Source organism: Brachyhypopomus gauderio, chromosome 4 (genome assembly GCF_052324685.1).
Source record: "Brachyhypopomus gauderio isolate BG-103 chromosome 4, BGAUD_0.2, whole genome shotgun sequence".
In the NCBI taxonomy this organism is placed as follows: Eukaryota; Metazoa; Chordata; class Actinopteri; order Gymnotiformes; family Hypopomidae; genus Brachyhypopomus; species Brachyhypopomus gauderio.
Window position 1 is genome coordinate 16,915,578 of NC_135214.1, and position 21,632 is coordinate 16,937,209.

The window sequence follows — 21,632 nt, forward strand, 5'->3', positions numbered from 1 at the left end:
GTGGACATTTTATGCTTAATATTTTTGGTTGTGTGGCAAGTATATTGTCTGTCTTTCTTTGATCAGTCTCCTTCAACATTCATGAATGACGATGCTCGAGCACATCCCTGAACAGAGAATTGCAGATACTTATCTGGAAGTATATCTTCAAATATGTGCATGATATACGTATTTACAGATATTATTTCTGTGATTTCAGTGGCAAATAAACAGGAATAATCTACTCCGGGGCCACAACTGTGTGTTAATTTACGTGATTTTCACAATTATATTGATCAAAACATAATACTTGATATTCAATTTGTTTATTTTAAATGACAACTATTTTAAGTTAAGTCTTGGTCACATCTCGTTACAAACCCTACGACAATTTATTTTAAAAATTACCAAGATGCAGCAAAAACCTGTGACGTGGCAGTGCGGTCGCCTGATAATTTGATGTCATCATCCCGCGACCCTGAGGGGCGTGGCCCATTCAGAGCACGTTGATGAATACAGGAGAGGAAAATAGGCCAGCTTGATACTGTAGTCTGTATATTTCATTTATAACTATATTACCTCTTTATCCATTGAGTGCATTTTCAACGAGTTACATTAAGGAGTCTTTGGTAACGTTGCATCGCCTAACTTGTATGAGCTAACGATGTCAGTCACGGAGATGTTTAGCTACATCCAGGGATTTTTAAGTGCGGACCAAGACATTCGAGAGGTACCGTGAACATGAACACACTGTTGTGATGAGTTACCTGGAGAAACGATCAGTGCTCTCATTCAGTCTTCAATACATAGACTCACTGCCACTGTGTATATACAAATATTGAATCACCAGAATAACTGGAGCGTATCGTGGTTGTCCTAACACGTGATTTTACGTTTTATTCGGGTATTGGCTCGTTATTTTCTAGCTAGATGTCTTGCAAGTTTCAGTTAATTTTTCTGCAAGTGATCACGGTGTAACATGCGAATGCATTTGGCTTTTCTGAAGAAGAAACTCGTTTCTGCCTATTCCACCAGGACATAAGGAAAGTTGTGCAAGTACTGGAGCAGACCGCGAGAGAGATACTGACTGTTCTTCAAAGTGTCCATCAACCAGCTGGTTTCAAAGATAGTAAGTCTACATGGCTTACCATTATTTTGTGTGATCTAACCTGGTACTCCGAGCATACAACTTCTCATTTCTCTCTAGTTCCCAGCAAGTGTCTGAAGGCAAGAGAACTGTTTTGTACAGTGCAAACCCAAATCGGTGAACTGAAAACAAAGTTCCCTGTGGAACAGTACTACAGGTTAGTGGTAAATGTGAGTGGTGTATGTGTGTTGTGAAAAGCATTTCTTATTTTAGAAGCTTTCTGGTGTATTACCACTGCGTTGCCCTTGTCCAGGTTTCATGAGCACTGGAGATTCGTTCTCCAGCGCCTCACTTTTCTTGCGGCGTTTGTGGTCTATTTGGAGAGCGAGTCTTTGGTGACACGAGAGGAAGTGGCAAAAATTCTTGGAAGTATGCGTTTTCTCCTTAAACTTAATACTGCTGGTTTCCTTGAGTGTTTTGACACATCGTACTAACTACTTGGACATGCTAACTACCTTTTGCACAGCTGAAGTCGATAGAGAAAAAGGCTTCCACTTGGACATTGAAGATTATCTAGCAGGAGTTCTTATTATGGCCAGTGAACTGGTAAGATTTTAATTCCCAGCATCTTAGTATCCATGCTTAAACCAACCACTTAAATAAAGCAATTCTTTCTTACCTACACTCACTACCCACATTAAGAAAAAGAAAACGACCTCCACCTGCACTCGCTGCACACTATTACGTACACCTACAGTACAGACCCTAAATGAGTCCACACCTGAAACTGGAGATTTCTGTTTTCATATCATCAACAATACAATAAATTGGAGGACAACAGTTGTAATTTATTAAACAGATACTTAACATTGAAATATTACATAGTTATTTGCAAAATAAAGAGCTTAAGCAACTTTGTTTAAATTAAGGTTTGCAAAATTTATTTTTTATTTTACACTTTTGATTAAACTAAATAAATTATCAGTTAACATTCTAGAGCTTAGTATATCCTCAATTATGTTTACATGCTGCTCTTTCTTGGCTTGAAGTGTGCAAGCCCACGACATTGTCAAATCCATCTTTTTCTTCTCCTGCAAAATGACCTTCATGAGTTCCTTGGTGGCTAAAGGGGAGTGCCGATGAAGATGTTTATTCAAAATTCCCCACAGCTGCTCAGTTGGGTTGAGGTTGGCTGATGTACAACAGCGCCTTGGGAAGGATCCTTTGGGGTCAATGTCATGTTAAAGTGCTCAACGACCCATGGTGTGTAGAGAGTGTAGCACCATCTCTTTCACGGCTTAGCAGAATGTTGGGGGATTGATGCTATCCATGAAACAAAGTACCCCCACAGCTTTGCCACCACTGTACTCTGCTGTACCTCAAATTTGAAACCCCAAATTTGTCATATTTGTAAGAAAGATTGCAGAGTTTGATATTTCAGTAGGGGTGTGCTCTTTTATGCCGTTTACTGTACCTTAAGTGCATTTTATATATGTACAATTTCAGACTGCAGTCCATCTGTTGTTGTGGTAATTAGTCAGCCACCCTTTATATCATTGAAATAAAGGGTGAAACTAATCAGTGTTTAGTTTCAGACCCCCATTGTTGAGCAGATGTTTGGGTGGTGGGCCACTCTGCACAGCAGTGATCATAACATTGCAGTTTGGTAGTGATGAAAGCTGCACTGTGTGAGTACATCAGGCATTGCAGCTTGGAGGATGTCATGGTACAGATGGGCTTTAGCCTCCAACTCTGCACCAGTGAGCTGTTCCTAATAAATAAATGCTACTAGCACAGGAGGAGATCAGTGTGCTATGGATTTTGAACACACTATTTTTTTCATGTTTGAACTTCTAATGTGGTGATGTATGCAGTTAACCAGCAGAATGTTTAGAACGTGGTTCCTGACCATTGTGTTGTTCTCCACAGTCAAGGTTGGCCGTCAACAGTGTGACTGCAGGAGACTACGGGCGCCCCCTTCGTATTTCAAATTTTATCAATGAACTCGATTCTGGCTTTCGCCTTCTCAATCTCAAAAATGACCCACTACGTAAACGCTATGATGGCCTCAAGTATGACGTCAAGAAGATTGAGGAGGTGGTCTATGACTTGTCCATCCGTGGCCTCGCCAAGGAACAGGAGACAGGAGGTGATAAGTAAAGGCAGTATGTTGATCAGCAGAGGCCACAGGGCACTGCCCTGGCTGGGATTCTCCGTGTCTGGGAGAATGGAGACTTGACCTGCCAGTGGGTAGGTGGATGGAAGAAAGATAGGAGGTATTGAAGCCTTTGAAAGTGATGTGTGTTTTGAAGGCAGCTGCCTGCCATTGTGGAAACGCTCGTTTGGACCTGTTGAAGGGAGGAAATGGTCCGTTTCTTACCACTGTTAGGAGAAGTTCACTTATGTACAGTTCATCTGTTATGTTTGGTTGGATGTGCCATTTTGCTGTTATTGTTTAGTGTTTATCACACATTGTGAATCATAGCCAAACATCAGACGTTGAGGACGACGCATTGAGTCTTTCTATTTTTTTATACATACTTCACCTAACAAAATTTCTTCTAAAATGCATTGGGATACCATCTTTTTACCTTAAATGATTGCAGTGTAGTATTGAAATTAGGTTTTTGTTTTTGTATGAACCTATTATCTACTAAAGGGGCCATTCAGGGGAAACTATATTTAAACTACCTGGAAACACCCTTAAACGTGAGTGTACTTTGCTGCACTTTCTCTAATTCACACAAAAATTGTACTGTGGAAGTATTCAAATGAGTAGAAATGCATATTTATACCAGTGTTCTCTGAGCCCTATTGCTGAATACCTCTAAAGCTATTAGCATGGATATGAAGAATATTCATTCACTATATTCCTGCTGAAAGTTTTATGGTCTTTTGACTGAATTACAAAAACATACTCAGAAGTCCAAAACAAATTCTTGAAGGTGACTACTGCCGCCTTGTCTTTTTTTTAGTGACCTGTCTTATTTTCGTTCCTAAATTGTTATTGATGATTGGTATTGTATCTCTGCATGTGGCATTAAGGCCAGGAGACAGGATTTATATGTATGTTTTGGGAAAAGTACACAACTTTCAGACTTCAACATATCGGATCTGATTCTGTACTTAGCGGATCTATTGCATTCTTGCTCATTTTTTTCTCTCTCTCCACTTTGTGTGGCTGTATATGTGAGCATGTTATTGTTCTATTATGTAAATATGTAGGTGCTGCTTAAAACCAATCCATTCAATATTCCTTTTTTCTGACACTAGGCCAGAGTAATAGTATTCATTGTTCTTATTGCCCAGGAATGTGTTTTCTATACTGGTAGTTTAACTACTGAAGTCAGTTTGGGCACAATACGGTTTGCTTCTTCACATTTTGTCAGAAACTGTAATTTCATTTGGAAAAACACTGTTAATTTTATGTAATAAAGTGGACACCACAGAAAAAGCCATTTTCATAAAACAAGCAGATAAAGAATACACCAATACATGTCACAATTTTTTTAAAATTGCTTTTAATTTATATTTAATATAATTCACAATATTTTACACAAGAAAAATATTAAATTAAGGTTCTGAATACAGAAAAAAACAGCTTGACTGGTCTCGGAATTAGAAAAAAACCTGTGGACAGGGATGTCGTTGCTACTCAAAGTGAAAGAACGCAGAAGCTGCAGTGTCTAACAGTGTTGGTGTCTTTTTTTTGAGTCATTCTTCTGCAGAAACTCATTTCTATATCTAAAAGCATAAAATTGACAGGTAATGACCGTCAACTGACACGAAGCCATTTAAGTTTATTGATTTGGTTGATAAATATTGCTCAAATTGGAAATAAAAACAGTAAAGCTTTTAATAAACTGAATGTCTTCACAACCCAGATATAAAAGCTTTAGATTAAAGTGCATCAAACAGAAATAAGGACTTTGTATTACCTTGAACAGGATACAGAGGAAAAGCTCACAAAACCACAGATTGAACTTGAGAGGGTTACAAACTCCAATGTAGCAGTAGGCTAAAGGCACACATTTTCATTCCCCTCTTTGACAATGAGCAAATAGTCAACTTTTATTTTGGAAAGATTTCTTTGTTCCCTATTTTTTATGCAGCTGCTACTCCATCATGATTACACACTGTTTCACTTCAGCCTGTAGTGTAGCAATGGCGATTACTATTGTTATATGTTCATTTTACTACAGTGCTTCACTGCAGATGATGGGAGTTGGTGAATTGAAACCAGCATTATTGTAGCTACAATTCACAAATGATTATTGCTGCATTGTTACCCAGAACAGTATAATTTCAAATGGTACTATTCCAGTCATTTTAACCAGTCAGATTCCAGTCCATTACGAAGACTGGGCAGGGCTCAGATGTCAGGAGAAGCTCATGACATTAGGAGCGGAGGCTACAGTTATCTAGGCTTCCAGACTGCTTTAGTCTGCACTGGCACACAGGATTGATGCTACAGTAATTTTGCAAACTAATAAATGGAAGAGGACAGTGCCTTCAGATTGAAGGGTGGAAAAGACTTAACTGAGTTTTCACACATTAAACACTTGACTTGCTGTGTGTCATTGTTTAAAAGGATGGTTTGTGTTTGAAACAACTGTTCAGTATTTTTTGACGAAGATTTTCACTCATGCGTTTTTTTTTTTTTTTGTTTTTTTTTTACCAAAAACTATGTTGTTAAAAACATTTACGCTGTTAGGAAACATTGTACACTCACCTCTTGTCGCTAAAAACATTTAATGCTGTTAGGAAATAATATACACTCGATGTTTCCAACCACGCCCTTTTGATCTGCCAAATAGTTGAAATTATCTTCAAATGTTCTTTTTCTTTTTGCAGATAGAAAGTGCACTCTTCTGTCCAAAACATTATGCAGTTTTTCTTGTAAACTGTTAGGAAAAAAGAAAGCTCTATGCTCCCTCATTTAATACTGTCATTGCAATGAATATTTAAATTTATTTACACCAGAATCCAGTTGAGCACAGAACTGTTTGCTGCTGGGTCAGTCTCAGGACCGGCTCTGGCTTGTATTAATCATGATATTGGGGAGAGCATTGCGTCGTCTTCTCCAGAGCCCCAAATCACAAGCGTACCTCTTTATCTGACGGAACCACTGCTGTGTGCGCGATTTGTCCGAGGCTCGGAAAACGAAGGCCTCGCGTCGAATGTCCAGCACCTCGAATGTGTCGTCGCACTCTGGGTCGGCCGACACCACGCAGTTGGCGAGACGGATAGGCTCCCGCAGCACGGCAAACTTTCCGCCGCTTTTGTCCTTGATCAGCACCAGCACGCTGTCTTGCACGGCCTCCGGCCCGTCCTGGGGCTCCCCCCTGACGCCCCCGTCGGCCGTGGCGGGCGGCCCCTCGCTGCCGCGCTGCGTGCGCACCAGCAGCAGGCTCTGGACGTTCTGGAACTTCAGCGCCCTGCTGCCCTTCTTCACCCACTGGCCGTCGGCAGGCTGCGACAGCTGGAGCGGACCCTCCATGACGAAGCGGGTGCTCTCGCGCGCCCACCCCACCGTCTTCACGGACACCTCGCGCATCTCGATGTTGACGACCTCGCGGTTCCGGCGGCTGTCGGAGCGGCGGAAGGAGCGCAGGGACCAGGCGGCTCCGCTGCCTTCCTGCTTGGTCTTCATGTTGATGTGCTCCAGGTGGGACTCCACGCGGCTCTTGGCCTCGCGCAGGCTGCCGTGGTCCGGGTGGCGCTCGCTCGTGGCCTTGCTGATGCGGCTGAGCAGCAGAGGGTACTTGGTGACGCGCTGGAGGGGAGCCATGAGGAACGAGCGCAGGTTCATGCGGCGCAGAGCCGTGTTGTCGTTCTGCGAAACGTCGAGGAAAATCCTGGAGCGCAATCAGACAAGGACGAGTCACAGAGGAGTCACAGGACCTTCCATACCAACAATGCTCTAACACTAAAGATGATCTTAAGGCTACAGTGAGAGATTAGAAAAATTTCGCTTTCTTTCTGGGTACCTTCCTGATTCTGGGGTTCTGCTTTTTTTACCTGAGAAGCTCCTTCTCCTTCTCCAGAGTGTTCAGCATGTTGACAGATGTAGACTGCTGCAAGCAGTATGTCTGGAAGGCTGGAAGCATGTTGACAAACTCCAGGAAGATTTCACCAATGCACACTGTTTGCAAATCTTCATCTCCCTAAATGTTCAAAACAACACACTTTAACACCATTACAATCAGATAGTGTAAGACTTAAGGTGTTTAGGCTCGACAAAGTGGGTGAACGTTAAGTCCTTCTAACTTATTTAGAATGAGGCAGTAGTTCTAGATCCTCTTACCTGATCAAAAGCCTGGTCAATGCTCTCCTGCAAGTGCTCTGTGAACCTGTCATTCACGTCAATCAGCTCCTGCACGTTGCTAAACACCACAGCCAGCTGCTCTGTGGTAAGTAGCCCCGCACTCTGCATGGGGCAGTAGAACTCCTCCTTGATGATGCGCAGGTCCTCTCCGTAGCTGGACTCGGTGTTGAGGAACTCCAGGATGGCCTCCTTGCGCTCGGTCCGAAGCTTGGAGCAGCGCTCGCACATGCCCTCCCCTCTTGCCCCCTCCCGGTGGCCGCAGTCTGGGCACGGTCGGTGGGACTCCCAGGCCTTGAGCGCCGCCGAGGGCCTCTTCCAGCCACGTGCGAATCCGGGCCCGATTCCGCTGTCCATGCGCTCCACGTCGGCTCCGGCGCTGCGCCTCGCCCGCCGCGGTTCGTCCTCGTCTTCGCGATCGTCGCCCAGGCCCACCACCCCGCTGTCGGCACTCAGGCTGCTCACGGTGCTCCAGCGGTGCCGTCCGGAGCGCGTCACCCCCAGGCCACTGGTCCGGCCCTCTCCTCTGGGCTCGGAGCGCCCCCTAGATGTGCACGCACCTGTGTGATGCAAATAAGGGAAGACACAGCTGTAAAAAAGTTTTGGTTCCTCAAACACATTTGCCTTGTCTCTGGAGTAATAGAGTGATTACACTGAGAATGAGTAAAGTGATAGCCCAGGCTGAGACATACTGTTGGCCCTTGTGAATATGGGCATGTGAAGAAAATTTGGCAGTAACTTTGGCAAGTAACAGTTACTATATTTAAGAAATCTGCTCTTGCAAGTGACTGGACATATTTGGCCATCTGTGTACTTGACTTTTCTCTGATTTTGGACACCTTACTTGCATTAAGTGTTATCAGTGAACAGCGATGGCCAACAGTCCAGAGTTTGGCGTTCATTAAAGGAGGAGCTGAAGTTAGTGCGAGGCGTGGCTGGAGGCGCTGGGGTTCTTACCGCCGTCCCGGTCCCGGCGCTGGCTGTGGAGGCGAGCGGCTGCCGCGATCTTCATCTCCAGCTGCTTGCGCTTGGTGGCGTCGGCGGGCATGGGGTCGCTGTAGTGGGGCCGCAGACGACACTCGCGCTGGGCCCTCACCGACTCGGCCGGCTCATAGGCTGCGTCGGAGCTCGAGCGCCTGCATCCCGGCCCAGGCGCCTGCCCATTGGACAGAGAGTGCGACAGTCAGCCGCTCGCCATCAGGCATTGGTCGGAGGAGGTGTGGTTGGGGAATGAAGGAAGGGGCGAGACTTATGGGGATTTATGGGCACATAAAATAAGAGCTGCTGCAGGAGGAATCGCAGAGTGTTTCGTGTATTGATTAGAGAAAATCCCTTTGAACAACAAGGAGTGCAAAGGCTTTAATATGCTAACGAAGAAGAAGCCATATGTAGGATCGTCTCACTTGATACTTTAAGTGCAGTGTCTGTCGATGGAGGCCATGAAATAATATAGCTTCAGAATCCTTACGTCTGCTGTAATGCGGTTACCTTTTTCTCACTTTTCATCAACACCATTTTAAACACTTTAGATTTACCATTAAATAAACACAAATCATTTGACTAACAAAGATTATATAAGGTCCCGTGACTGATAAGACCTGGGGCCTGTGGACAGACATGGCATTGATTATTGATAACATCTCAAATCCTCATAAACAGTGTGTGGTAATCCACTGATGATGACCTCTGGCAGATCAACATTCAACACACTATACCCACAAACTCTCGAACAGAATGGCCTTCATCCCAGGCAGATTGACAGGGATGTACGTATCAGTACCCGAGTAACGAGATGCCATAGGTTCAGGTATCTAAGGCAATTAATTAACAATGCAGCTACGCTCGCACGTAATTACAGGCAGAACTGGAAACTCGAAGAATATCACCGCACTGCCCATCGAAGCCGGGAAGGTAACGCAGAGTAGAGCCACGCATGACGACAAACGGACGCACGCAGACGACACACACTACACCTCAAATACAGTCAGCCAGTGCAAAACACATAATCTGAAACAGCCACAAAGGTCTACCTAACACTGCCATCAACGCTGGAGTCTAACAGCCATGCACATGTGCCGTGCCGGCAAACCACAGCAAAAGAACCCGGCCAGCGACGCGAACGGAGCGCGCAGGAGACGCGTTGACACTCACAGCCCCGAGCGCCAGTGGAAGGAAGCGCAGCGATGGTGGTGGAGCCCGTTTATTCCGGCGCCGCCGTCATGCCGAGACAGGGCAGCCGCTGCCGAGCCTCGTCCGCGCGTTCTCCCGCCCGCTCGCACACGTGTGACAGCCCTCCCTCCGACCACAGCCGCGGGATGGCGGGGGCGGTGGGGGGGGGGCGGGGTGGTTTTGAGGCAGCCTCACGCCGAAAACGCAGAGAGGCAGAGGAGGGGTTTCACCAAGCGTGTGCATGTGTGTGCAGGAGGGATGGGGGATGGGGTATGTGGAGGGGATGTGGGTGGGGGGATGTGGGGGGGGGGGGGGGGGGGGTCGCCTTACGCGTTCTGCCTCTTCCTCTCCCTCATGTCCTGTGGCCTCGCCGCAAGCCTCTCCTTCGCGGGCCGGCGTCGTCATGGCAACGGGAGCCAGGCGACCGCGGGGCCGGGGAGCGGTGATGTCAGCGCCGTCGTCCCGGTCACGTGACAGCCTGACGGGTGCCTCTGCGCTGATCTCCGCACTGCAGCTGAAGGAGGAGGAGGAGGGGGGGGGAGTCAGAGTGGAGGTGTTGGAGGATTGGGGGGGGGGGGGGGTCTATTAAAGTGGAATTACGATTTCTCCCTCTGCCTGGCGTTCCCCTCTGTGCGGAGCGTGGCTCCACACACTCAAGCTCTCCAGGGACGGCTGGCAGCCCACACCACCAATTAGACGCCTCACTTCACATTAACACCTGAACTCAATGAACTCACAACATGTGCAGATCTGTGACTGAACTGGCAATGGAGCTGTCGACATTCCTTTGTGTGTGTGTGTGTGTGTGTGTGTGTGTGTGTGTGTTTACGTCTCTGTCAGTGTGTCCATATGCACAGACACAGATATCAAAACATGGTCCAAATGACCAGCGGTATTCGTTCACCGTCTGCTGCTTGGTCCATCTTCTCCCTGACACGCAGGTACTCAGCACGTACTGCTGTCTGCACTAAGCTTCTTTTTCTTTATTCATTTCTGATTTCCTCTTTAATTGTGTCTCCCTCTGTCTCTGCCTCTCGGTCTGATGCCTGAGGATCTTCTCTGTTCATTCAGAACATGTCTCAAAGGCTCATTTGCATAGATGTAATTCTGCACCACTGCTGACGGTACGCCCATTGCTTTGTACCACTGCTGTGTGTGTGTGGATCTGCACATATGCGCACACACACACACATGCATATATACACATATGTCTATTTAAGAAAATGAACTGAATGATGTTGTTTTCAGCTGACGTCATAGCTAGATATAACTTATTGTTCATATGTTTGTTTCTACTGTAAAAAGACATAGCAGCTCCCAGTGTACATAAGAAAATGTTTCTGAGACTTTCTGATAAGACATACAGTATTTTATCTCCTTCCACGGTCATAATAAATAAAATTGTCTCTGTAATTGCCTTGTAAAAAGAGCACCACAGATGTGGTCTGTTTTGAATGATGAATATATAGTTGCATACTGCATACAGAAAAACATCTTGAATGTAGGCATATTTAATATTTCTCATGAGATTATGATTATATTATTAATTTTTTTTTCTTCAAATTTTAAGTTTTCTGAAGCTACTGCAGAAACTGGAGTATTTCATCAAAATGATCTCTAGTACCTACAGCATGATACTGTCCTTGATAATATTACTTATAATCAGTGCTTAATTTATAAATCAAACGATGCCGGAACGCAAACAGCGGCATGAGACAAGGGGTCACTGAGGCCAACAATGTCACCGGATCGCACACAAAACGCAACGCTTAGGCACACAAATGTCAAAATAGCAAGCCAATTCGTATATATAAATTACTTTTAAATGATTTACATGTGTTTTATAAGTGTTTTAAGTGCAGAAGTGCATTTAAGTGCATTTTCAAGTAATTTAGCCTAAATTCCAGCAATTTACAAATCTGAAACACAAAGCAACATAAAAATTTGTCAGGTAAATGTTCCTTCCCCTGTTTTTGAGGGGTGTTTCTTTATACTACTAACTAGCACACTAAATAATGTGACGTGGCAAGTATAAACGCCTCCTCCGTTCGCGAAGGTTCGCGCGATGTGTGCGGAGTCGCGCGCTACGGTCACTCGCAAAAGTATAACTAGCTTTATAGGGGAGACGCCTAAAGGCATCGCTAAAAAGGAGAGCTCTTATGTGATTTAGGAAGCCTGAATGTGGATCTTGTGTTTAAAAAAATGTATTTTATAAAATTATTTGTTCAATTAATTGGTTCAACACAGACAGATTTCTTCATAACTTATAATTAGTAGGCTTGAAAGTTACCGGATTGAGGCAGACAGTTCCCAGAATGCACCCTTCAAAATGAAAGAGTTCCTGGATCCTGTTCCGGCAGGATCCGGCTCAAATTAAGCCCTGCTTATACTTAGTAAAAATGCCTTGTGGAGAAATGTAGAGGGCCAGTGTTTGTTAAGACAGAATTCTTTGAACAGTTCTACAGCAACCAGAACATTTTCTCGAACATGTACAAGATTACATAAAACAATTACAATAAAGAAAGCTCTCCATTACACCCAGAGCAAGATTATCTACATGACAAAACAATCTACACAAACTTAGTGTGGTAAACACAGGTAAACACGATTTGTCGTGATTTGAGATATTTCATGCTTCGGTGATGGTGCATTAAATTAATTTCTAATGACACAAAATGGCTTGGCAGCCCTTCAAGGTGATGACTAAGTATAAATCAGCTAAGGCACTGAGAACAGTCATCATTTTCTCCACAGCTCAAGCTGGTCAGTGGCCCTGAGACTCGCTTGTGTTTACTGCCATCCAGTTTGTTACCTCTAATATTGATGGTGAAACACAGGCTTTTAAAACATATGCCCGTATTTGGTTCTGTTTGTCCTAGACTGAACTCTAGCACTGCCCAGAAAATATGCCCATCACAGCTGTCATTGGCTGCTTTGGGGGCAATTCAACTCACACCTGCCATCTGTAGACACATGTCACCCTGGCACCAGGGATGGTGCAAGAGAACCAGTGTGTGCGCACACACAGTCACTTGCATAAATTCACACACACGCAGACACATGCATGCAGACACACACACACACTTATGCTCTTTGATCCGGTCTCGAGATGGAGAAATAAATCACTGCGAACAAGACTGCTAATGCCAACCCCTGCAGAATAACATCACAGGGCCCACTGCGGGGTTCAGTTTCACCGTTAAAGAGCAACAGTGAGTCTCAAAAATCATTTTCTGTGCTGGCTCACTTGACTTTTGCTAAGCATCAATTTTACTGATCTAAAAAGTATATTGTGTCAGTATCAAAGAAAATGAGAAAACAACAGGTATGAACCAATACTGATAGAAGAAAACCTTACACCTTACTAGCGGGCGACCATTTAAATGTTATTTCGAATAATCAGAGCATTAAAAATATATATATTTCCCACACTGAAATGTTTTTTGTTTCTTTTTTGTTTTAGCAAAGTTTGCTTTTTTCGTTTACCTGTGGACATTTCATTGATAGATTTTTTTATACTGTTGATGCACTACAGAACTACTTAAAATTATATCAGCTTTATATATGCTTTATATATTGGTGATCTGACTCCCTGCTCTTTATCGCCATCAGATGCTGACTAACCTATGTCAGTCGACCACTACACCTTACACTACATCCTCACACAACACTAGTAACATCTAACGAATGCATGTCGAAAACAGCTGCTAAAATACATCAAACACAGCGTGGACAGCACACTGAAATGTACAACTTACCTCTTCTTTATGAGGTCCAGCGCTGAGCCGAGGAGGCCCTCTTTCATCTTGTAGATCTTGGCTCCATAGCTAGACAGGTCTGTCCCATCGAGCAAGATGGCTGGACAGCAACTGGACACCCCTTCGCCCTTCTTGTTGAGAGGAGGGAAGGGGAGAGTGTCTGCGTCGCCAGCCCCAGGAACGGCCTCTTCCTGGGCCTGCTCTCGGCCCGGAGCGGCTGCCTGGGAATGCAGGGGAGAGCGAGGGGCGGGGCCTGTGCAGATGGCTCTGTCGATGGCTTCTGCGGTGGCTTCACCTTGTGTGGGACCCTCTTGCCCAGAGCCGTTCTGAGTTGCATCTCCCTCGCCTCTTTCCACGGCTCCAGCCTCAGTTTCCGACCCGTCTCCCACCACCGGCGGCCGCCGCTCGGCGCGTCCTTCAGCATGCTGGCCCTCGCCCCCGGATCGTCCGCCAGGGGGAGCTGAGGTAGGGCCTGGGACCTGGCCGATCTCTCTCTGCCTCATCCGCTTAAACTCCTCAAAGGTGGGGATACGCAGGCGGCCCGTGGGAGGCCGTTTCCGCTCCGGTGCGGTCTGGGCGTGGACGTTGCCGGGCTCTGAGGTGTGCGACCTGCTGATGTGGGGCTCCTGGTTGGAGCCAAGGCTCAGGTTGGGTGAACTCCTCTGCCTGCGCAGCTGCAAGCGCCGTAGCACCTCCTGCTTGATCTCCTCCGGACTGGTGATGCGGCGAGCGCGTAACTCCCTCTGGCCTCTCACCAGGCCTGAGGAGGGTGGTGACCCGAGGAGCGGCGCCATCTCCTGGTCACAAAAGGAATGCGGCACGCCATTCGGCAAAGGCTGGGGCCGCAGGGGCTTGTGGGGCTCAGTCACGCGGGTGCTCTGGAGGCGGAGCTTGTCCCTCAGGCCTTTACGGCCATTGCCGTTCACGCCCCAGTCCTCCACGGCAGGGAAGAGCCACTGCGGGAAGGGAGGCAGATCCTTCCGCACCAGCCCGCGACGTGGGCAGAAGGCCATGCCGTCCGCGGGGTGCATCAAACCATACACTCGTGGTCCCTGAGGAGGCCCATCGGACCACGGGCCACTGGAGCTGCAGTGCAAGATGAACTCGCTCTCCACACTCCTGTAGGCAAACACACCTGGATCGGGTCCCGCCTTCCAGTGTAGGTTCTCCAGGCTGCAGTACATCCTGCTGCTGGAAGAGTTCACACAGCCCTGTGGCACGAGCCCCGTCCGGCACCCACCCATGCCGTCGGGCTGCTTCTGCGGAAGCCCGGCAGTGACGGAGCAGTATCCCGTCATCGGGTCGCCACCATTGCATCCCGGAGGGTGGAGGCCGGCTGGCGTGTTAAGGCTGGTGTCTGCATGGGAGAACCCGGTGCCGAAGACGGAGAGCGGGTCTGGCATCTCGCCGAGGCAGGGCTCCAGGTCCATGGTGCAGGCACCAGGCGACCCCGGCGGGGAACACTCACATGCCAGAGCCTTCACGTCCGGCATGGCCGCACCGGCACCCGCCGTCCGTCAGAGGGAGACACAGGGAGCAAAGCTCTGCAAGGGGTCAGAGTGCACAACCGGAGCATTGGCATGACAACACTCTGGGCTTACATACCGACATTGCTAACCCCTCTAAAAATGAATTATTCACCACCACCAAGAGCTTGAGAAACGATATATCTGTTACCGTGGAAAACAATCAAGGCAGGCAATCTAAAGTACTCGATTTGGCCTTAAATATTCTGCATTTTGAAATGCCACACATATTTGCCATATTCAGTCATGACAAAATAACTGGGACCTTAAACCAGAAGACAAGTCTGTCACAGACATTAATCAGACATACAAGGTCAGGGACACTGGTCCTGGTGCGTAGTTTCAAGATGAGTATAGTCATATTAATATTCTAAAAATGGCTGGCTGCTGTATGAATTTGAAAAACGAGATTATGTCCTCTGCTCTGGACCCTGAGAGATGAGGGGGAGAAAAGGCTGTGACGAGAAGAGACAGTGATGAAGAGAGTCACTTTTCAGTCTCCTCGGGCAGTCATTTCACTAATGGGACGAGAGTCATGGATCAGCAGATGAGTGTTACTTACTCCTTATTTCATTAATTACTGCAGAGGCCTGACTGAATATGCATCTATACTATCTGTCCTTAAGCTTAAGCAGAGATCAGGTTCAGAGTTCACAGCAGGATCATATAGCACTGCAATAAACAATCTGGTCTATAATGCCCCTCAGAGAATAACAGTTGTGGTATGGTAAATAAAAAGGACAGAAAAGATCAGGGCAGATTTTAAATGATGAAAAATGATGAGAATGATGAGTCTGGGTGGAGGCGTTGGGAGGGGGAGGGGGGGGGGGGTCAATGACATGTTCAGCTGTTCAATTACAATCTGGAACCAGTTTAATTAAACTGGAAACCACCAAAGCCCCTTTGGCTAATCAAATCTAATTTTGAAAAAACTATATTACAAAGATAAAAAGTCAAAACCTTCTTTGTTTATCTCCATATCTTAACGTGGTGCATTAAAAAAACGATATTTATCTTGTTGGAAGAGCAGGTTGCCGTTCAGTAAACTACATGACAGAAGCCAGAGTTTTCACGGGCTGAGCTTGAGAAACCCGCTGACGCGTGAAGAAACACACACTCCATTAGCATAAGGCGCTTGGCTAATGAGCACACACATCGCTCACGACGATAGCTCTGTCTGTGACAGACAGGCAGATGCTCGTTTTGCTTTTTGAAACAAACTGCCACAGATGCACAGTAACGCACTGGAGGAAGGCGCCCATTCAGCTATAATAAGCTTTTGCAAGGGCTATCACTGCCAAATCCTTTTTTTAGAGTGACAGCGGGAGGGATATTCCAAAAACAACCTGACAGGGGAAGAAAGGTTAGTGACTGTATATCAAACATCCATAATAAATTACTACATCCCTGATACAAAAAATGCATTATTAAGTGTGATTAAGTTTATTCAAGACTGACATATTAGGAATTGTATTATGTATTTGTATTATGAGAATGCATGCCATATCTGTAGGTTAGCCATAATGGCCACATAAAAAACCTACCCCATGTTAATCAGGTTTCTGTGTGCACTTTTACTCCGCTTGGTTCAGGCACAACTTCACGAGCTGTTCTCCACCTGCCCGCTGCTGGTTTGGGCTTCGAAGTAGACACACCATCCACAAATCTGGCACTGCACAAACGTCTGGAGGAAAAAAGACAAAACCATCAATAGAAGCCTCTAAAAATAAGAAAATCAATTCTCAGAACAATCTCTTAATGCTCTCAGCATTATCTCTTGCAGTTTCTCAAGTGGATAGTACTTAAGACTACACCGATCACTGGAATTTAGCTGCAAACACAGTCTGTCAAACAAGTAGATAATAAAAAAAAATTGGTTGCCTGGGTAAAAGATACATTAATAATAATAGCTCAAATCCAAATGGTTGTATGTAAAAACTGGAGCTGCTGTAGTGCAGGCTGGCACCCTCACAATCAACAGTGATACAAGTCCTGACACTACCATGGCTAAGAACCACCTGACCCACCAAAGAACAAAGACATTAATATACCAGACACTGTCTCGAAAAGCCACTGTCATCCAAAGCTCCAGTTTACACGGCACACATTTTATTCCGTGTACTTGAAAACTGACACAAACTGTCTGCAGAGCAGGTTTAAAATAAATAAATAAATAGAAACATAGTGATGGTGACTTTTGAATGAATGTCATTTTACTTCTTCCTTAGGCAGACAGCTTCTGACCTCTGACCTCTGAGAGGAGCAGTCTGTCGTTGACAAACGGTTCCTTTCTGCCTGGGCTACTTTCCCATTTTTTTCCATCACAGGCAGAACAGGTAGGGTACATGGCCGAGTCAGCAGCTTCTGTTCAAAGTGTGTCTGTGATACATGACCCTCTCTAGCGAGACACAGCCGAGGGACAGGACCCCTGTGAATGGTGCCTGTTACTCTGAGCTCTGGAGACAGTAACAGGCTGGTTTAGGGCAAAGAGGAGTGCTTTCTCTGTGACACACTCTCACATCTCCCATCCTAGTGTAAACAATACAAAATGACAATACACATTATCTCTCCTTCATGGGCTTTGAATAGGTGTATAAGAAAAGACAATCACAATCTTGTGTGGTCATGGAATTTCAGGCAGACGGCTGTGTAAAACTAATTGGGGGCTAGATCCTACCTCAGTCACGTTTCTCTTGTGTGACATGTGAGCATGTAGCCCCTCACCTTTACCCTCACTTCAGTCTCAACTCGTTATGGAGAATTCTACACTTGTGCCTGTGTCAACATGGTTTAAATGGTTTTATGTGAGAGAGTCTGTAACAGAAAGGTATTCAGACAAAGCCGGGACTGGAAGCCAGTGGAAACACAAAACACACACACAAACACATATTCCGAGTACTTAGCCAATAATGATGTGCTAATGATATAGCACCTCATTACAACATATCTCCAGATTCCTTTACAAAATCCCAGGTGTGACAATTATATGAAACAAGCAAAAAAAACCCTCCACTTAGATCCATTCTCTCACACACTCACCCACACACTTTCTCACACATACTCACAAAATACCTCTCTCCACACTGGATTGGATTCCCATTCCCATTACAAAACAGAAAAGACACAAAATGGTACTTTTGTGGGAAGTACTCTAATCACTACAGAACAACAGACATTTTTCTGGTTGGTGAGAATCCGTGAGCCTTCACCAATGACTGCCCTACCCACCACATGTTGTACCTAAGGGATTGCTAACAGTTTCACCACAAGAGCCAGAGGAGCCGGTGTTGTGTGGACGCTCCACACGAGCAACTCCAAGGACGTTTCCGAGAAAGTGGAGCAAGCACAGAGGTGGTCAGAAGGTCTTCTGCCTCAGTAATTCAGCGCATAGCACATCCCAGCGGGGCGGTGGCGCAGAGGCAAGGTGAGACGCCACTCCGAAGCTTGTGACGGGGAGAGCGCTCTCAGTGACGGCTTGCTAATGCACGGCCATGGCAACGTGGCTGACAGGAAACACAGTCATCACACTCAGCGCTAAATCCCCAGCCACACTTCCACTGAAGCACAGTAGGTGGCTCAAGCAAACAAGTTAAACCGCTTTCTACCACTTCATGCTGCTGTTTTCGGGAGATGGCATCAATTTGCGCCTCCATGTGAGTGGTCCGTTTCCCAGAACTACACCTGCTGGACCAGGCAAAGGTGTACAAAAACAAAGGAAATAGTCGGACTTGGTCAGACCTCTGGTGCTAGCTGTTCTCTTCCTCTCAGTGTAAATGATCTGTTGAGACACAGTTGCTATGAAAACAGCCTATGTGCTACGTATGAAACCTAGGTGGCCATTTTGTTGTCAGTACATATTGGCCCATGTGGCATAATCCTCAAGATTTCATCATATCCTGATCAAACCTAATTAAGCCTTAACTCAGTGACAGCTTTTTAAAATAAAGCTTATTTTGATCATTTGGGTGTTTACCTCAAGTTATTTTAGGTTAGTTAACTACAATCTTCAATAGTTAATTTATCTTTAATCATTTAGCTGGGAAACAGCACAGCACTCCAAATTCCCTTCTGCAACTTGGAAGTCTTAATACAATAAAAAGCTTAATACAATTTAAAAAAAACGACAGGAAAACGCACGTGCTTGTGCATACAACACGATACCTGCGACGAGCACAGCTGACAAATAGCAAGTACACTGAAACCCTTCATCCGGCTCTCAGTTTGACAGAGTCGCTCTGAGAGGTGTTAGCAAGGCCCACTTTTTAAAGACACTCAGGGTTGAGGGAGTTCGAGACTGCGTAAGTAGATGCAGGCCTCCTAATGACCTGGGGATGCACTTCACTCCCTGTCAGCACAGTACAGGAGTCCTCCGCCAACACCGGGCAAGCCATCGACACCCACGCTGCATTAAAGCAGGATGAGACAGCCTCCACACCAGGGGGATTCACAAGACCAGCAAAGCCTGGAGTTTGCTTCAGGGGGGCAAAGTACTGCTAAAGCATATGGTGCACAGCACAGATGCATACTGGTGTATGACAATGGCCTAAAACGCAAATAAGGACAGAGGTGGGCAATATGGCAAGAAACATAATGATAACAATACTTTCAAAACATTTCAGTGGTGCAGGATATGAATATATTGGAATTTTGATGTTTTTTGAGGTTTGTTAATAATTTGGACACTGAGGACATGGGTACTTTTAAGTAAAATAAATATTTTTAATTAAATGTTTACAAATATGACATTTTTAATTTTTTTAAATTTTATCATACTGACAAAATACACTATTATTCATTATTATGCATTATGAATTTTTATGTTACTATCCAGTTTTTATTTGAAAATTGTGCAAACTATCTTGAAATGTTCTTGTAAATGAAATCATGTAAATGGAAATTAAACATACATACGGCCAGTGTATTTAAACGCTCAATATATTGTGAACATAAGTTGTGTAATCATTTAATAAATGCATTAATGCTAACATCAAGACATCAAGGTGCGAACATATCTTCACACCACACATGTCTATCCCAAGGGTCAAACAGCACTCACACCATGGCCCTCATGATGTTCAGAGTAGTTGGGTCGTGGTACAGAAAAGGCCATGACTCTCCTTGTAACTCAAGTCTGTACAGTAAATGTTTCAGAATGCCCCTGTGTTGCTACTAATAATTAATGAAGACAACCGATGAAGTGAAGAAATGTTCACTGCCCCACAGTTTTTCATAAAAAAATATTTGTCTGCATTTTAAGCCCTGTTAAACCATGGAAATGTGCTAAACCATGATAAGACACGCTGACAGGGAATCTCTTTGGGTGCAAGGCAACAAAGTATTAATAACTTTGCTGCTACAGAGCAAAATCATTACCACACCAGTTCACCCAGAAAACACAGAGTGATCCTAAATAGCCTCCATTTCAACAGCAATGACTCGAGCCTTATCAGGAAACTGGGCTAAAGTTTTGTGTCTATCTCAGCTATTGACTCTGTGATGTCTGGCTGCCCTAGACACAAAACACTCAACCAAAATAGCATATGGTCAAGGCAGAGAAATCTTTCATAGCAATGGAAAAGAACATTGTTTATGTAACACTGAAATGCTTTGAAATTTGAAACATTGGTGGCCTCTGTTGATGTAACCTGTTAGTTGGGTAATGAAATGGCATGATAATTGCCTTTTACACTAATGGTTCAGGGAGCGACCACAGCTCAGAATGCTATTTCTCCTGAAGTAGATCACTGAAATGAACACGATACGTAGACAAGACACACTCTCTGTGTAAATGACCACACATACAGAGAGAGAGAGAGAGAGAGAGCGAGAGAGAGAGAGAGATAGAATTGTTATATTGAAAGAAATGCACCTAGGACAATGAAAGACAATAGGGAAAGGTGGAGATGAATATAGGTGAGAGATAAAGGCAGGAGGAGGGAGAACAAGAGAATGAGGAGAACAGGAGAATGAGGAGAGAGCTCAGAGGAACAAAAACAGCATAAGATAGGGGGATGATGGAAAGAGGAGAAAAGAACAGGTAGTCTCAGGAGAGGAGCACTGTTGATAAACAAAACTGGTAATAAGGCAGGACTGCAGTGAGGACCAGATGGTTAGGTGACTCACTCATCACTGGGGATGAGATTGACAGATAGACATGCAAAAGAGAGAGAGAGGGAGAGAAGAGAAAGAAGCCAGCAGCCACGCTATTTAAGGACTGCAGCTATCACTCACTCCACCTATTACAGACAGTTTAGCGCTTAATCCACCCACACCGTCTCATGAAATTCTGTTCTAGTCATATATTCTTACAATCTCCAGTCTCTTTAATGATACTGACAGACTCTGTTAAACCAATGCTTTAAGACCCTACTAATCCATGCCTGAGTTTTTAAGTGAGGACACGCTATGTAACTGTTGAACTCCACCTGTCCTGATAATTCAAGAGCAGTTAGCTACACCAGGAAGATTTGCTTTTGGTCACCACTACAGTAGAAACGCCCACATTACACCAAAGTGAAGAAGCAGAAGCATTAAGCACAATCCTGTGCACGTTTTCATCAGATTGGTCCCAGCCCCCCTCTCCCCTCGCCTGTGGTCAAGCAGGGTTTTAGGACGACAGGAAGCCAAGCAGTGCACCTCAGCTGTCCCGTCGCTCAGTGTCAGCTTCAATAACTGTCCGCAGAGAGCAAGACACAAGACCCTCCCAACATCCCCGTCCTCGGGGTCCCTTCCACCGATCGGCGTTCGAAAGTGCACAGGTGCACTCGGCCACCCGGCCACCCGCCCTC

The 21,632-nt window shown here is 45.4% G+C and overlaps 2 protein-coding genes across 3 annotated transcripts in view; one reads left to right on the top strand and one right to left on the bottom strand.

The window, feature by feature from the left end:
- The first annotated feature begins 448 nt into the window (after positions 1 to 448).
- On the top strand, positions 449 to 4,538 carry tsn (translin). Its single transcript, XM_077002724.1, has 6 exons — positions 449 to 709; positions 1,015 to 1,108; positions 1,187 to 1,283; positions 1,380 to 1,495; positions 1,593 to 1,672; positions 2,996 to 4,538. Exons 1-6 carry the CDS (start codon positions 644 to 646, stop codon positions 3,224 to 3,226), a joined length of 684 nt encoding a protein of 227 aa, XP_076858839.1. The 5' UTR covers positions 449 to 643; the 3' UTR covers positions 3,227 to 4,538.
- A 64-nt stretch (positions 4,539 to 4,602) lies between these two features.
- arhgef49 (Rho guanine nucleotide exchange factor 49) overlaps positions 4,603 to 21,632 on the bottom strand; it is a 29,557-nt gene continuing 12,527 nt past the window's right edge. For both annotated transcript variants that reach the window (XM_077002722.1, XM_077002723.1), the window contains exons 2-8: positions 16,389 to 16,528; positions 13,319 to 14,862; positions 9,891 to 10,074; positions 8,349 to 8,547; positions 7,374 to 7,951; positions 7,088 to 7,233; positions 4,603 to 6,924 (exon numbers count right to left, since the gene is read on the bottom strand). In XM_077002722.1, the coding sequence (XP_076858837.1) occupies positions 6,090 to 6,924; positions 7,088 to 7,233; positions 7,374 to 7,951; positions 8,349 to 8,547; positions 9,891 to 10,074; positions 13,319 to 14,811 (3,435 nt within the window). In that variant the 5' untranslated portion in view covers positions 14,812 to 14,862; positions 16,389 to 16,528 and the 3' untranslated portion in view covers positions 4,603 to 6,089. The remainder of the gene's footprint in view (positions 6,925 to 7,087; positions 7,234 to 7,373; positions 7,952 to 8,348; positions 8,548 to 9,890; positions 10,075 to 13,318; positions 14,863 to 16,388; positions 16,529 to 21,632) is intronic.